General features: G+C 44.1%; 1 protein-coding gene across 2 annotated transcripts in view; it reads left to right on the top strand.

The window, feature by feature from the left end:
- Positions 1 to 241: 241 nt before the first annotated feature.
- Positions 242 to 17,903, top strand: part of LAMC1 (laminin subunit gamma 1) — an 80,372-nt gene continuing 62,710 nt past the window's right edge. For both annotated transcript variants that reach the window (XM_026101100.2, XM_026101099.2), the window contains exon 1: positions 242 to 662. In XM_026101100.2, the coding sequence (XP_025956885.2) occupies positions 257 to 662 (406 nt within the window). In that variant the 5' untranslated portion in view covers positions 242 to 256. The remainder of the gene's footprint in view (positions 663 to 17,903) is intronic.

Below are 17,903 nucleotides of genomic sequence, written 5' to 3'. Positions count from 1 at the left end.
AGCCTCGGCGGCGGGACTCGTCTCCCGGCGTGCCCCGCGCCGCAGCGCCCACCCCCGCCCCGCCCGCCCGCCCGCCCGCGCGCGGCCGCCGCTGCCCGCCCAGCCCGCAGCCAGGCGCGGAGCGGAGCGGCGCGAGCGAGCGAGCGAGCCCGCCCGGAGCTGCCCCGGCCCCGCGCTGCCGGCCCGCGCCAGGCCCCTCCGCCGCCCGCCGCCCCCAGCGCCAGCCCCGCCGCCGCCGCCGCCGCCGGCCGGCGCCATGGGCGGCGGCGAGCGGGCGCCGCGGCGGGCGCCGCCGCGCTGGCTGCTGGCGCTGGCGCTGGCGGCGCTGGCCGGGCGCTGCGGCGCCGCCATGGACGAGTGCGCGGAGGAGCGGAGCGGGCGGCCGCAGCGCTGCATGCCCGAGTTCGTGAACGCCGCCTTCAACGCGACCGTGGTGGCCACGAACACGTGCGGCGCCCCGGCCGAGGAGTACTGCGTGCAGACCGGCGTCACCGGGGTCACCAAGTCCTGCCACCTGTGCGACGCCGCCCAGCCCCACCTGCGCCACGGCGCCGCCTTCCTCACCGACTACAACAGCCCGGCCGACGCCACCTGGTGGCAGAGCCAGACCATGCTGGCCGGCGTGCAGCACCCCAGCGCCGTCAACCTCACGCTGCACCTGGGTGAGCCCCGCCGCCGCCCCCCCCCCCCTCCTCCTCCTCCTCCTCCTCCTCCCCTTCCTCCCCGCAGGCCCCGCACTCGCGGGGCTGCTGTGAAATGCGTGCTCCGAGCCCCGCGCCGAGATCCGGGCGTCCCGTCCTTGGCGGAGGCCTGCCGTGGGCTACCAGGAGCTCCTCCCACTTCGGTCGGGGCTGCGGGAATGCTGCTCTTCCCAAAGAAGGACCGGGTTTCCTCCCTCCTTGCCCCCTCCTTCTGAACCAGCGGTCCCATTCCTGCCCGTCAGAAGCGCTGCCCCGTCCTGCTGCTCTTCGTCCTCGCCTCCTAATGACAGGAGCAAAATCTTTGGTGAGAGGGTAGCTGGTCCTCACGCCACTTGTTACCTTAGTGCAAAGGTAAAGACTCAGGGTACGATTGGTCGTGCAGGTCTGCCTTGCGCTCCACCGTACAGAAAAACCATAGTCAAAACGGAATGAATGCAAGACAAAAGTGAAAACCTCCTTTTGGGGAGGAGAGAGGAAGCAAAGACCGAGTATCGTTGTTTGTGGAAAGGCTGAACTATAGTTTGAAATCCTTCTTCCTGCTCAAGGGTTAAATCGATGCTTTGTTGCATTGAAATTTAATTAAAGGCCACAAAGCTCTTCTATAGCTAATCGCGTTGCCCGCGAAACGGTGGGAAATGTGTCTGCTCCAAGTGGTAATACATCGCTGAAACAGATTTTTGCTGTGTGTAAACAAGCCGACCTTGCTAGAGTCTCACTTTGCTTTGTTCCAAGCAAATGTTGACTGCAAAGTTTCTTGATGTCAGTGGGATCCCTGTGTTAAAGGGTTTGCTCCACTCCTGCACAGAACCTTTTCACTCCTAAGGTGCAAGTGCGCGCACTCTCTCTCTCTCTCTCTCTTTTTTTTTTGAATGATTATTCAAAGCAGTAGTTCATGGAAGAAAAATGACAATGAAAGTTTTAAGGAACTGCTTAATTGAAACCTGCAAGCTCAGTGCTTGCTGCTTATGCTGTCAGTTCATAAAGCACGAGCTTTTAGCAGTGTAGCTTGCACTCGTGTTCTGCGGTGAGCATGTCTTATCTCACGCAGTGGAAAGTTGAGATTGTAGACTCTTCTGGACAACAGACTTGGAGTTCAGGGAAGATAAGGGTGATTTGAAAAAGTGGAAAAGTGATAAACACTGTACAAAAATGTGTGTGTAGATGCATGCAAAAGCCCCTCTGCTCGGTACTGTGTTACTCTGAGGTGGTGTGGTCTCTGCAGAGCGGTGGTCAGGAAGGGTGCTGGGTGATCTGTCAGTATGTGCAATGGTCGGTATTTCTACAGAAGCCGTGGAATTTAATCGGGAAAAAGGAGAAAATGAGTTTTCTAATTAACTAGCATTCTCAGACTTTCCTTAGGAAAAGAGGATCTTAGCCTTCACTTTGGCTTGCAAACAAGATCATCTTTTTCCCTGCTCTGTTCGTTCAGCTATTTGAGCGATCTCAGTTTGGAGGAAAGGTAGTTGTGTAGAACTGGGAAACAAACCAGCCAACAGAAGAGTAAAACCGCAGTTTAGAGACTCATTGCTGTTTATGTAATTAAATAAGGTAAAATTTAAAAAAACTTCCAGTGTACCCATTCGCAATTGGTATTTAACAGTCAGTGTCAAACCTTAAGCTAGCTATAGTTTTAATACATGTAATGTGCTTCTCACTTTTTTTTTTTTTGTTAATTGGGAAAAACAGATGTGCAAAGATACCGTGGAGGTTGAGAAGAGCCCCGGCTTCCAGAACTTGTGATGACTGTATTGTTTCAAAGCTCCTGCTTTCAGGGAGATGGCGATGGTTATGCTAAATCTTATACTGGGGATCACCTGCTAACTGCATTCCTTTCTCTCAGCAGCCAATAAAATTTCAGTTTCCTGAAGTGTTTCTGTATGTTAGGAGCTTCAGAACAAATATACGGTGTGTAAGCTTACATAATTATTCAGATGAAGGGAGGTAGTTATTAAGGCCTCTTTTCCTTTATCTTTTGTACCCTGGGAATTTGTATACAGGACAATTTAAAGGGGGGAGGGGCAAAAAAAAGCAGGAACCTAAGCTCTGATTTCACCTTTTCTCTCTCTTTTTTATAGTACATGGTAATAATCCTTTATTATCAATACAAAGCTTATTTTGTGGGCACTTCATATTATCTCATGTTACTTCTGTGTTACTGTTATGTGTGAATCTGTGTACCTCTATATAATGCATGTTGTTTGAAAAACTATGTTCTTTGGACTCTGAAGAAACGTGTGCATTTCGTTAATGAAGACCATTACATCTTCAGAGCATATTGCTCATGAAGTAATGTTATGGCATTGCCAAGTGATCGTTGTCAGTCTTAATTTCAGGTTTGTTTCTGACTGTTGCAACTTAATGAACTTGCCTATTTTTCAATTAGAATACTACTTTTATGAAAAATCTGTCTGGCTGATGAGATATTTGAGTGTGCTTTTGTTTATTTTTTCTCGGTTAGATTTTCAGATAATGTATTTGTAATGTAAAACCCTTTAAGAGTAGGAACGTCGTTATGGATGTGGTGGCGGTGGAGTTAGGTTTAGAAGCAGTAGTAGTAAAGTGTGAAGCTGTTTGTCCACATGCTGTGCTAGCAGTAAATACTCTTGAACGTTTTTTATGCGTTATTGAGTGAGCTGCTTATTGAAGAAGTGTCAAGTACCAACAATGCCGTTTCATCTTGAATGCTCAAAGCTTCTCTGCAGCGTTGCTCTGTTCCAGTTCTCGTGGATTCCCCAAACCATCTTTGTCTGAATGAGCTATTGCATGCCACGTTTGATTTCATGTGCCTGTGGGCCGCGTTCCCCGTGGTGCACCGCAGTGCAAGACACTTAATTACTGAAATTGATAACAGAGAGGAAGCAAAGGGCTTGACAAGCATTTGTGTGCTCTGTAGGACGTAAATGCATTTTAGGATACAAAGCCCTTTTATGAAGTGAGTGCTGCATGATCCTTAAGGGTTAGACTGTATGTTGAAACTGGTATCCTTGTTTGTTATTGCGTTTGCATTTAGTCTTAAAAGCACTGGTAGCCAGAATACTTAGCCTGACTTTGAACCCGTTCAGGAGTGGTAATACCCACTCTAGGCTTCCAGCATGCAAATACTGTATTGAAGGATCCTGAGCTGCTGGCAGTTTGGGCTGTCCAGATCAATGTGCAGTGATACCCAGTCCGTAGAGATCAGTGTTACCTTTCCGAGGAGTCTGCAAAGGGTAAATCAGAAAAGCAGGTCAGGTGTCAGCTTGTGAAAATTGGCTGTAGGGGGTGGTGACTTCTTTGAAACTTCTTAGAATCCACAGTTCAAAACAAGTTTGAAAAACTTTATTTTGGGGTCTAGATGCTAGCAAACAGCTTCTTACTGAGAAATACAGTGCAGATCATTGCTACTAAGTACAGTTGAAGACTTGAATCCTGGGAATGTGTGAAAAGCAGATCTCTCTGTCCAGTAGTTAGAACATCACTGAGGAGATGGGAATTTTGCAGTCCCTTTGCAAGGAATATCCAGAATTATAAAAGCTGTTTCTCCTTGTATGAGAAGATATTAAGACCCTCTAAGTAGGATTCCTCCCCCAAGAATTTTGGAGACCCGAGTTTTAAGTTGCACCTTTAAATATGGAGAAGAGGGATTTGAACACACGTCTCAGGGTAGTGGGGGAGTGCCGCTATATTCTTTCTTCTGCTTTTCTTAAAGGTATCCCTCTATTTCCCCTATTCTTGCAGTTCATCAGGTGGGGTCAAGTCTAAATTAGAAAGAACTCAACAAATCTCTGCCTCTCATCCTCCCAATATCCCCATATATTCCAAGAATAAAGGACTTTGGAGTAGCAGTGACAATTTTAAATAGAATATGGATGCTAAGAAATTACAATATATAGTTACTTTTGTCATAGCTTTTTTTGAAGCAGGAGCACTGTGTTCATTTTACAGTGCTTAAAGCATAAGAGAATGGCACTCATTGGTGTAGTTGTGGCATCTCACCAGCACTTTATATGCATACATTTTAGTTACAGCTTTGCTGCTTAGGTCTGTAACACGCCAAAGCAAAGCCGTGTGTTAAAGATCTTCCTTGAAAGACTGAAAGAAGAGGAAAGGAAAAAGAATGGAGATGTCTGTCTGTCTGTCTGTCTCTCTCTCTCTCTCTCTCTCTCTTTTTCCCCTCTTTTTTTCTCTCTCCTGTTTATATGTGTTGCTGGACAATGGCATTGTATTTTGTCAGATTTCATACTTTTTTTTTTTTTAACAGAGCAAATTCTCATTTCTCCTTCCTGCAGCTCTAATTTCTGTGTACTTTCTGTTGTTGCCGCTCCTGTTTCTGCACAGCTTTTTATCCATCTTCCCATGAATTTCTGTGTGTGCCTCCCAGTTTCCTTCCCACTTAGTCCTACTAGTGTCACCTCTTTCCTTTCTTCCCGCCGGGCATTTTTATTCTCTGCCCAGATCATCTCGATTTTAGCTATAGTGATCCCGGTGTTTTGTTCCTCTGACAAAGAGGCAGCATCCTCAGCACGCTGGCTGCTGTTCAGTGGCAGTAGGGTGGCCCCGTCTCCGTTAGGTACAGTCATGCTTTTATAAGCGGCTTGCAGTCTAAGAACAATCCGCTCTGTGCCTGGAGCGCGCTCCAGAGATGTAGGTGACTGCCCCGCGGCAGCTCGGCAGGGCTGGTGCCCGGGAGGCTGCCTTAGCTGGTGGTGGCAGTGCCTCCGCTGAGGGCCGTCCTGCCCAGCGGCAGGACCCGGGGCAGAGGCCTGGCCGTGCAGGGAGGTGATACAGGAGCCTCTCTGCCCGACTCCCACCCCGTTTCCCTTTTCCCTGGAAAAGGAGCCAGCCCAAGGCGCTGGAAAGCAGCGCTCTGTTAGCCTGCCTTTGGAGAAAAAGTGAAATTACCGGTTGCTGTAGTTACCAACATGTCAGCTGTGTTTGTAGACATAGGTCGGGGTTAGAGCTGGATGTTGCTGCTCACAAATTCTTTTGAAATCCATACCGTAGGCTGCAGAGATTAGCTTACAGATGTGTTTCACCAGGACAGGTGGGATCTTGTACAGATAAAATAAGGAAAAACTTGTAAAGGCTCCTGGTGGTTAGGAGAAAGAGATTGCATCTCTCCCCCACCTTTTTCTTTCCAAGCTGCTCACTCCTTTATCTGGCTTTGGGGTGAGTAATGATGCTTGGTTATATATACTCTGTCCACGAAGTGCAGTTGGAGTATGATTGCCATTTGAAGGCATTTACAAGGAAATGCAGGCAAGATGCCAGTTCTTATGTTCAGCCTCAGTTTGATTTGCCAGTTGTTTGCAGCAGAGAAGTGGTATTTTTTTTTTCAAAGTACAGAAAAGCAGCTTTTTTAAAGGAAGGGCTACATAATGTGCCTTAGTTCAAATATTTAATTTATGTAACTATAATGTAATCGGTTTTGCTTTAGCACAACTAAAGAGAGCACAGAATGAAATTGTTGGTTTGATGGTTACTCCATTAAAACTGCTAGGCTGCTGATCATCGTCTTCCTATGAAATAACCACAAAACTAAATGCAAACAATTAGTAAGCTTGTGAAATTCTGCATAGAGAAGTGTAATTTAAAAACTTGCAGTTTGGGAAACCATAATTAATACATTGGGAGAGCATTTCTAGCACTCACACACACCCCACACACGTTGATGTTAAGGGGGATGAGTGTAATTGCAGTGTGTCTTCAATTTATGCTCTTTCTCAGTTAATAACTTTAATTTGCAAATCAGTGCTTTTAAGAGAATCTCTTGCTGCCCTAGTGAGAAAATGTGATTCATTCCTTTTCCACAATCGAGTTATTCCTGTGTAGCATTATGTTATTCTCAAATAGCTGAGCTTAGAGGGGGCAGTTTGAATAACTTTAGCTTCTTAATGTGAGTTTCCTTCTTCAGCAGGCTTACACTGGATCTGTAATCTTTCTTTAATAAAGTCTTTTTATTGTCCGAGAAGTAAGGATTATTTAATCTGGAAGAATTCTCTCAGCTAAGAGCCGAGCCATGACTCTGACTGTGCAATTTGTCAGGAAATCCTTTGGAGACTTTGTTAAATTGGGGTCTGGGAATGGCTGGCTAAGTCCTTCAGTGACTTCACTGTGGTATTTGTGGAGCCCTGAGGGGACTCTATTTTAGTGAGTCTCACAAAGGCTTGATTTACATTTTGCAGGTTTCAACATGAGTAGTTAAGAGATCAGCTTTTTAATGGCCAGCAGTTGTTCAGTGCAGTTATATAAAGTAGCTTTAAAGCTCTTTATCACTTCTCACATACCCTTTAAATTCTCAAGTTTTCTGTAATTCCTCAGTCCTGCATCTTTCTTGGGACACTGATGCCACACTGCATGAGGCATTTGGGAATACTATACATGGCAGAGCATTTATTTTAGGGGATGGAGAGAATTAGGATTGTATGGTATTTTGCTGCAGAAATAGCTACTGTTTGTGGTGCTTGCTACGAATTGCTAGAAGGATTAATCGCCAGTTTTGACACAGTCAGATAGTTGCTTTTGTAGTTTTAATACTCGAAAACTATTGTTTGCTGTTCAGAATTGCTCTTCAGAATTTCTAGCTTGCTGAAAAATTAAAGATTTAATAGTCATAGATAGCATTTCTTTTGTAACCCAAATCTTTTGAAATCTCTGACTCTGATCATCTGCAAGTAAAAATCTCAGGCTGCTTCTTCTAAAACTTACTGCTATGTTTAGGATTCCCTCCCCTCTGCAGCAATGTAAAAATGTGATTGATCTGCGAACAGCATGTCAAGAAAATAACTTTCAGGGCGGATGGACGGGATGGAAAGCTCAGATCCCTAGTTCACGGTAATTCTTAAATTGCAGCATAAGATCATAAGGGCAGAACTGTGAGTGTTGTCCTTAACCGTATAACTCTTGTCTGATTAATACCTGTGATGTTAATATCACTTGTGTCCTTGGGGTCCTAATTCTTCAATTGCTGTCACAGATAACACTATGCTGAGTAATTTTATACAGACACAGTGTCCGGTTCTGTTTTCTACCTGGGGCTTAGTTGGGATCCACAGTCTGGTGTGTTAAACTGAGCTAGTTATGTCTAATGTCACCGTCTTTGAATTGTAACAGCCTTCAAAAGCTTCACCTAGGACTGGGGTTCGTTATGCTTGTGCTACCCCACTGTAAGGCTCTCTGGGAGAAGAATCATTTCGTGTTGTTTTTACACATCTCTTTTATTAGTGGCTACCACAATATGTTTTAGTGTCTATTCAGAAAATGAGTTTCATAACTTCCTGGCAAATTGTCTGTCAATTTAAGGTTTACAGGCTTTGAAGTGCAGGATGAATCTGTGTGCTTGTGTTGAGGACCTGCGGAATTACAAGCTCCCTATAATATTGGTATGACTTTTCATTGAAACCATTTTCAAAGGGTTTGCCCAGGATTGTTCTGAAGGTCTGTAGCATCCTTTGAGTAACACAAATTTGACAGGGTTTTTTGTTGTTAATTTTCTTCATATGCTAAAAAAAAGAGTAGAGTGCGAAAATAGAAAATGGTAATTTTATGCAATCAATTTATTATGCAATCAGAATACTTTCACCTTCAGAATTCTTATCTTTGAATTTGTGCAGGAAGATGGATAAACCTTGGTGAGGAAAGGAAGAGGAGCACGCTCTGAAACTTTTCATTTTGAAGGAGTGAGTGTGTGTAGGGTAGCTGGTAGCCAAAATGAGAGGACTTGGAAGCTTCTGCAGAGTTTGCCGTGGAATCGGCTAGTGCTGCAGTTGCAGGCTGGGCTTCAAATGTGGCTCTGCGTGGTCTGGGGGCAGCAGGGACTTCATGGCCTTGCAGCCAGGGTCACCTGCTTGGGAACTCAGGTGCAAGAGAGGTTTTATTTAAGCTGAGTACTGGATTGCAAATATTTCAGATAGGAATTTCTATTAAAAAAAATTATTATAAAAGATGATTCGTCATGTCTTTGAATGTAGAGGACTACTCTTTGCACGCTTCAAGCTCACGGGGGTGAGAGGGACCTCCTTCCCTATTTCGCTGCAATCATACTGATTTCTTTTTAGCGGCGTTCTTGTGAGGTGGTGACATTTGGTGTCACATCAGCGTTGCTGAAAGGCACAGGACAGCTGCTAAACTAAGCAATTGTGCTGTGAGATTAGAGAGCTGCTCTTAGCAGAAATGGTCAGTTGTCAAAGGAAAACAACAGCAGGAATATTGAGATGAGAAGCCGTCTTTCAGAGTCTGCCACGTTGCAGGTGCGAGCTAATACGACACAGTTAAGCTGTGTATGGCGCCGTAGGTATTTTTGAGGTAGGACATAACAGACTTTCCAGGATGTTTCTGTAGAAGCTTGGAAACTGGTGAAAACTCATGAATTGTAAAGAAGGAATTGAAATGACAAGGTAATTCTGTATAAATAAATAAAAAATCAGCCTCTGTCTCTCATCTCTTTTCTACTGGTCCAGCCTACCTAAGAGATCATTAATAAAGAAAAAAAAAAGGGGGGGGGAGAGGGAGGGACCCTGACCTCCCTTTGTATTATTCAGGGATTTTTCACCATTTTGTTTTGAAACTGGGTGGTAAAGCATTTCTTTTTCCCATGCTGCTACTTGTTTTAGATGTTACAATGTGATAGTCATCAAAGAGATGTTTCTAGTAGTAATCCTGCCTGCAGTTCTGACACAACACAGCTGTGCTCAGTACCGGAGAATTTCAGAATTTCCTTTTAGGAATAGCATCCAAAAACTATTATTGGCTATATTTTTTTGTGGGTAAGCTGGTACTATCTTGTATGTAAGGGATGGGATTCCAGATAGCTTTAGGTTTTATTTGTACATTTAGTTCTGGGAATCGATGTTTTGGGGGGATGGGAAGGATAATAGGTTTTTAAGGTTTTTGTAGAGATGGTATACTGAAGTCTTGCAAAGACCCAGTATTTGTGAATTCTCAGGTCCATTTTCTGCAGCGTTCTCGTCTCCGTTGCGTACTTCCTGCGTGTTTGGACAGTTTGCTCGTCTGCCTTTGCTTTGTTACTGATTCCCACGTTTTAGGTGAGGGGACTAACTCTGCAGCAGCCAGGTAATCCTCTAATTCATCCGCGAGAGTTGGAGATGCTCCTGCGAGAAGTTCCCAGTGCAGAATTGTAAATGGCTTTAGGTGTGGCAGCTGGCTAAAAGGAGTGGGTTGAACTGGAAACCGTGAAGACTTGGCCATTTCCTTGCTTTTGAAACTCTTTGCAATTGAAAGGTCAAGCTACATCTGAGAAAACTCTTAACAGGGGAGAAAAGAGAAAAAACACAGAAAACAAAAACTGCTTGGTAACCGACTGTGGCATAAAGCTTATTAAGCTCCTAGGGGAGGGAAGACTGATGGCTGACACTAACAGGGAACCTCATCAGTGAGGGGTTGTTCTTCCTTGGCATATTTGTCTTTAAATGGACAATGACTGTCTGTGCACGCTAGTTCTTGGCTTGTGTGGGGACTGTCTGAAATGCTCGTTTCTTTGTGTGCTCCAAGACTGAGTGAACTCTGTGAGGTTTCGAGTTGGCACCAGTCCCGTTCTGAGCAAATGGCTTTCATGTTGTGATTTATTTTTCAAAATCTGCTTTATAGTTCAACCTAGTCAGCATGAGAATGAGATTTAATCCCTACCTCGGTGAGCTTCTGTTTGTGCAGCACAGGGAGCATCTATAGGTTTATTTGGGGATGGGTGGAAATGGGGGTTTAGAGATTTTGTTTTCCTTCTCTGTGAAAGGGAAAATATATTTTACTGCATGATCCATATTTTTGGAAAGTGAATCTTCCTAAACTTGTTTGAATAAAAAGATGTCTCTCTTGGAGTCTTGTCATTTCAGCGTTAAGTAGGATTGCTTGACCAAATAAAAAGAAAATGCCTTCCTTTCCTCCTAGGACTTCTGCGGTCCATTTCTGGTGATGTCGATTATTTATAGTGCTTTCATCTGCAATCTGTTAAATGTTCACATCCTGTGGGGATTTTGCTGTGGGATATTCTTCCCAGCAATTCCCAGGAGGTGGGTTGTGTTGTGGAACCAGTCCATGGGGATAACTGTAGCGTTCGTGTGGAGAAGCCGCGTGCTCTCCCTTGCCTGGAAGCATTTGAATGTGTTTTATACGTGGGAATTCTGTCCATCTCCATCTACTTTATCCAATTCTGCCTCGTGGCTGGGAGAATCGGTGTGCAGTTATCTAATTTTATCCAGTCCTGTTACCTAATTTTGTTTTATTACAGCAGATAACGCTTTCTAGCTGCTGCTTTTGCTGCTTCTGTAGTTCTCAACTTTCACTGTGCTCCTTTATGGGTCTCTTGGATATGTTACCCTCGTTTGAGTAATATAGTACTTAAAGTTTCTTAACACTGAATCAGCTGTTTGATGAAATTGTTAGGAATCTAATGCTTGAGCCAAATGTGACTGCTCTAATCTACTTACTGTCCTCCCCTTTGCTTTACTGTCATGTTTTCTGGCCCCTTTCCTGTACCTACCCCTGGCTTTCTACTTCTTTCCTCGGCCTCCCGCAAACTGTTGAGGTTTCTCCTCTGCTCTGCTCTCCTCTCGTTTCCCTGGTGGTGACTTTCGTGGGCTGTGTAGTTTGTGGTGGTTCCCCGCCACATCCTTGGACGTGCTGGTTCTGCTGGGATCTCTGGGCGCTTCAGTCCCAGGAGTCGCCCCTGAACCTGCGTGGGTTCATCACTTCTGCTCTTGCACTGTGGTTGCTTTAGCTGCCTTGTGGGTCTGTCTTCAGTCAAGAGTCTGTAGTAACTGTTGAAAATGAGGAGGAGGAGGAGTCCATACTGTGCCATTTGCCAGCAGTCTGCAGATACTCAGAAAATACTTCACCATTTTGTAGGTGGAAGAATAAACAAACTTCTGGTGGTGGTTTTCATTTTGATCAGACTTCTGAGATTCCCAGATGAGAGGTGCAGTGTAAGTCCAGAATTACTAAATGCCATAATAATATTCTGTAGTTTCCCTTCTTGTACGTGGTGGGGTATGGGTGTGGGGAAAGCTGCTCATCACAGAGGAGTTACAAGTTTTCCTGAGTTGAAGCCATTTCTTGCCATAAAATACTTCTCCCTGCCTTTCCCCCCCACTGCTCATTCCCAGCATGCGTGTCAGGTTTTGAAGAAAATATCAAGCATATGAAGTAAACAGACCTGGTGCTTTTAGTTTCTCAGAGATTTTTCCAAATCAGCAGGTAGGGTAAGAGTTTTGCGCACTTAATTACTGCTGTTGCGGTGGATGTTGCAGGCGTGCGGGCAGTCTGGCGTCCCTCTTGTGAAGTGGCTGAGCGGTGCGCTAGCAGGCCCTTCTTTTGGCTCAGTGCAGGGCTGCACCAACACCTGTACCCGCACAGCTGAGGAGGGAGCCGAAGGGAACGGGCAGCAGGAAGCAAGCTGCCTAGCAGGGGCGGAGTGGCTGTCGTGGAGGTCAGTGCTGGTGCCAAAGCACTCATCAGACTGCTCCCAAAAGAGTCTTTAAAATCTGGGATGTTAGAAAGCCCTTTCTTGTAGAGGAGGTCCTGAGCCTACAGGTGAGGAGCCAGGTCAACTTTCCTGAACTGTTTCATGCGGGGAACTGGGAAGACCAGTAGAAAATACTGAATTCTGCCTTGTAGCTGCTAAATTGGGACCAGGATGGAAAAGAAAAAGTGTATGGGCTCTTTTTCATGTTACGCAGCTATATGCACAGTATCTCTTGGTCTTTGCTTTCAAGTTTCAAATACCCGCAAGCTCTTGGGTTAGTAAGAGCTCTAGGTTTTCTGAAAGTGCTGTCTAGTCCCTTTCTAGGCTCACTCGCAAGAAGATAATTTAGTAAGATTCCACCCATTGTCAGTCTTTGATGCGTTCTGCTTCACCTTCTCCCCTGATAATATAAATAACCATTGTGATAGAAAAGAAAAACTCTGAGTCGAGCTTTAGCTGGAGGGCTAAAAGGCAGCCCAAAGCTACAGTGGTTGGGAGGGAGGTGGTGTTTGAATATTTATTTGTACAATACAAAGCCTGAAAGTATACGTTCACTGAAGAAATGTGAACTCTAAAGCAAAACGAAACCCAGAGTTCTGTGGTCATCTTATGGTATCTATTTAATGAAACTAATTTTCTCCCTGCTTTACCTCCCACCCAGTTCCTTTTCTCTCAGGAGCTCTGGCTGAGCTGGGAAGAGCAGCTCAGGGCTGTGGGATTGTTGTTCAGTCCCTCTCTCGTCCCCCTCCATCAGTGCTCTGCAGGCATGAGTTAACTGATTAAATTACTGGCATTACACGAGTCACTGCTCTTGTGCTTTCTAAGCAGAGTGATTATACATACATATGTACGTACACAGTGCCGCTTTCTCACACGTAATGGCTTTTCTCCTTCTCGTGCTTAGTTCCCGTTTGCAGGAGGTGCTCCTCGTGGGAGGTGAGCAAGGTGTTCCCGTGGAGCTCCACCATAGGGGAAGCTAAACCAGAGTTGCTCAGGGAACAAAATACAGCTCGTTTTGTAAGTAGTAGCACAGAGGTGAGCTTTTTCTAGCGCTTCATAGCACTTTCAGGAAATAGGAGAGAATTGTTTGTTTTTAAATGTAACTGTTACCAGAAAGCATTCATATTTGGTGCTGTCCTTTTATTTTTGGTAATTTGTCTATCTGAAAACACTGGAAATAGATTATTGCAAAGCCTGAATCTCTGACTCTGGGTTAGGAATAGAAGCTTATGGTTTTTGTAAAGGGCTAAAGTTTCAAATGTGAATGTCTTTAGGAAACAATTAAATGAATTACAGAACTATAGGTCTGAAACTGCAGTTCTATTGCAAGTGACCTTAATAACTCTTGTCTGTTGATAGATTAGAAAGGCAGGAAGAAAACAATACCTTCTTACTTCCCCAGAAGGATTTTTTTTTTTTATATAAATTGGACATTTGAGGCTACTGCGTTAAGAAAAAGTTGCTAGACATGGCCTAAGTGGATGATGAGTTTCAAAGAAACATTCGCTGGCTTTGCATTTCATTTTATTTGCACCTTCCATATTAATGGATTGATGGACAAGTACTTGTCACTGTAAGTCACCACAGGTGTCTCTATTCATACTGCTCCGAGCTGTGTGTGAACTGTGAACATCTAGCTGAAAGCCTTCAGGATGAAGTTAGGTTGTGCATCCAGCAACAGCAGTGAAAGGCCAGCAATGATAAATAGTGGTTAAGGCACAGGTGGGTTTTAATCAGTTGGTTTCTCTGCCACAGGTTTATTAGTCACCCCCCTCCAATACTTCCATTCTTTGTAAGATGTAGGAGCTTTGCAAGGATACGTTTATAACGGTTCGGAAGGTGCTGAAACTGCTGATGCAGACTTTAAATCCTAAACTTTAGGATGCCCTCCCTGTCAGCCTGTGTTGAGTCTCTGTGTTCTCTGGTAGACTGCTGCCATTGCTTGCTTTCTTGGGCATAAAGCACGACACTTAATGGGATATTATTCAAGAAGCACTCTTAAACTACCTTCAGTTTGGTATCCAATGATATATTTAGAAACCTCTAGGAAAGTGTGACTCTGTGACTCTGAAAGTGTGTAGATAACATTGGGAGGGAATATCGGAAGATTCTGATAATTGAATTTCTATGCTGTGGTTCTTTGCCAGTTCAAGCAAAAACACAGAGGGGGAAAAAAACCATGATGTTTTAAAGTTGGGACTCTGCGATTATTTCTGTATTAAAGACCTGCTGCAGTGTTTCAAACCGTTGCCTTCTGATGACAAATCATATAATACTGCCAATTCATAGCCCCTCACAATGGTATCTGACAATGTCTGGAACAGCTGGGATGCAGCTGCAGCACTAGCTGTTTATTGGTACTGCAGTTGTGAGTAGGGGTGGGAGCTTTGTTTACAGCCCTCATAAAGCCCTGAGGCATGCCAGAGAAGGAACCGGTGCTGGTTTTCTCGTGCACTTGAAGTAGTTGGCTCTGGTCTCTTAGCACTTTCTTATTAACCAAATGAATGTTTAGTAGTAGAAAGGATTCTGATGCTCGGTATCTTCTGGGCTACTGATCCTGATCTCTGATTGTATCCCCAGTGTCAGTAGCTATCAGATGGGAGAGCTGAAAATGTTTATAGGAAGTGTAATTCCTCCTATTGCAAAACATCATATGAAATATGTCACCTCGTTAATTTGCAAATTGATCACTTTTTTTCATGTCATCCAAATGGGCTGTTTTGCAACTGCAGGGCCTTTGGTGTGTTCTTTTGTGAAGTGTGTGGTAGAAAATTAACATGCTGCTTTGGCAAATGGGAGGGACCCTGTCTTCCAGTTTTTCTGTCACACAAATCCAGCTTTTTCTATTTTCCTCCCGCCCCCCCCCCCCAAAGTCTACATTAACTTGAAAACAGTGGGAGGGAATTAAATGTGTTTTGAAAGGGTTATCCCATGGGTGGGAGTGGTATTGAGTGCTTATACAGGGTATAGAAAGGGTTTGTGGGAAGAGAGGTTATTCAGCAAAATGAATAGAGTTTTGAGTTGTTAATCTGTGTCATTAGCACTGTGTACCAGAAAGTTTAAACTGTGCCTGACTAAATAGCATGAGTCTTTGAAATTCACAGCAGTGCTGGCAGCCCCACTGGCTTTTGTCCTTCTTGCAAACACACAGCTGTTCTGTCCAGGCATCCTTGTGTGTTCAGCAACCCCATTGCTTCCTCAGTTCCCACCACAGAAAGCCGTTCGTGGTTTGGGGGAAACCACAAGAGACCGGCTTGAAGAAACCTCAAGAAAACGAGTCGGTGTTGCCATTGGACCAGTGAAGGACATGGATATGAAAGTGAGCATGGGAGGAAGTTGACTGTTCATTTCACATCCCCGTTCTCTGTGCATAATTAGTGTGACATAGGAAAACTTTCTTCATCTCTTCCCCTCCCGCCCCCCCCAATGATGCATGTCCAGACTTGCTTAAAAAATTTGTGAGTAATAGTCCAAAAAATGCAAACCAAGTGTGCAGTTGTATAGCAGTATGTAGTCTGTAGAAATGCTTATTTTTTTTAGGATAGCTCTGCTAGCTGCTCGAAGAGCTGCAAGGTAAGCTTATCTTACAACACCCGGAAACTTATCAGCTTTCATTTTTCTCTTGGTGAGGTTTTAAAGCCAGTTTTCAGCAGAAAAGATAAGATTGCTATAGGGTTTTGGTTAGAAAGCCGGCATGGTGTCTTTGAAGGGTGTTACAAATGTAGCAGTTACTCACAAAGTGACATGATGTTTTGGCTGCGCATGGGAAAGTAATGGCAATTGCTTCAGATGATGTTACAAGGTGTCTTGGGTCTGAAAGAATGACATCCTCGCTATGTATTAAAAAAACAAACAAAAAAACCCCCAAACTCCACTCAAAACCACCCATGGTAGCTTTTCTGACTATTCCACTTCTTGAGGTAGATATGAAGACCACTTCTTTAGCCTTCTGAGGTGAAATAAGACAAGAGATGGGAAAGACGAGAGCCTCCAGGATGAGTGATCCTGTTTCACGTGTTGTAGAGTAGAACATTGTACTTTTCTGTCCTGTGTTAATGATCAATTAAGCTCTAGTAGCAGAGACTGTTGCTTCGAAATATAAAACAAGTATTCGTAGTTGAAAGAACATGCAACTCCTAGTACAACGTGCTTTTCTTCTTTCCCCGAGAAGGGTATGTTTTAGATTTTGAAGAGGAGGGCCCTTAAGCAGCTGGAATAAGTTGCATGTCATTCTAAATCAACAGGTAAAAAGCAATTAGTAAAAAGCTGCTGAGGAATTCTGGACGAACAGTCCATCTACCAAACCTAAAGGGCAAATAGCATTTTGTTTCTTGGAAGAATGTTTCCAGGGTAAAACAAACACATCATCATTCAACTTCTCCAAAATTTCCGTAAGTGGCAATCTGGTAGAGCAACGAATGAGCTCTAGGAGGTTTGGGTTTTCAGTCCCGGGCTTGATTGATGGACGGTGCTCAAATATTTGCCTCATCTCTGTACTGTTTTCTTCTTACCTGTCTACTACTACTTTTCTCCTTCTTCCAAATATTTGCCTCATCTCTGTACTGTTTTCTTCTTACCTGTCTACTACTACTTTTCTCCTTCTTCCACCAGCCCCAGGGCTCTTGTACTGACTCTTGCTTTGGGTGTTTAGTGTTCAGTTACTTTGATTGTAAAGCAGAAATGTTTTGTGTGTCTGAGTCACATACTTGTTCTTGCAGAGTAGCTATCCTGTATTCTGTAGCTAAACTGTGTACTTAATGTTTTGGAGGCAGAAAATGAAGGTGTAGTTTCAGTCTCCTTAAGCCAGTCTAGCCTGCTGTCGGTCATGCCCGGCTCACTGGAGCTGGGAAACAAGGAACCATGCAGCCCTAGGCTGGCCGTATCAGCTCATTCGATTAAGTCCTATCAGCTGATTTTGTTCAAAGCTAACCTTTTGGTGGATTTGGTTGTAGTCAGATGGGCAACTTGATTCAGCTTGCCTGAGGCCATTTAAGTGCTGCTTGATAAGAAGGAAGTGGTGAGACCGCACAGCTGGTGACAGGGAAGGGTGCAACAGTCTCTTGCTGCCACTACACAATCTTGCATTGGTTTCAGCCAACTCTAAAAAGTTCAGCGGTGTTTTCAGGACTCTTGTAGTAAGAATAATCAGAAATGAGCATTTTGGATTATGTGAAGCTATTCTGAGCTTGTAAAGCCTACAGAGCACTTTGGTGAAAGAAAGGAGATAAACAAGCTGAAGGTCCATTTTTGTGCCTCACACATGGATGTAGCTCTCTTTAGTTGAAGTAACAAATCTGAGAAAAAGATTAAGTGAAATACATTGGAGCCTTGCTGGGGGAGGGATTTTTTTTTTTTTTAATGAGCCATATTCATTTATTTGTTTTAGCTTAAAGCACAGAATTCTTGTACAGTTTTCCTTTATGCAAAACACTTTCATTTGTATTGAGATCCAGCTGTCTGAGCTTGTTTTAGCTGACTTTGCACAAGCAGTAGTAATGATATTTTAAGAACTAATAACCCATTAAAGTAAGGGAGCAAACTGTGATATTTATGCAGCTGTTTGACTTAGCCTGGAAGCAGATTCAAAGACAGCGAATTGATCTACAGTGGAAAATCTCTTGATAAACAGCTCGCTTGTTCGCCTCTTAAAGTTGTTCATCATAACGAATAATAAAAAAACAATGTGAAAATTTAACCTCATTTTCATAAACGATGCTGAAGTATCAGACTGTGCATCCCAATGCAAT

The sequence above is a fragment of the Dromaius novaehollandiae genome, chromosome 8 (genome assembly GCF_036370855.1).
Source record: "Dromaius novaehollandiae isolate bDroNov1 chromosome 8, bDroNov1.hap1, whole genome shotgun sequence".
Classification (NCBI taxonomy): Eukaryota; Metazoa; Chordata; class Aves; order Casuariiformes; family Dromaiidae; genus Dromaius; species Dromaius novaehollandiae.
This window is presented reverse-complemented; position numbering and strand designations above follow the sequence as displayed.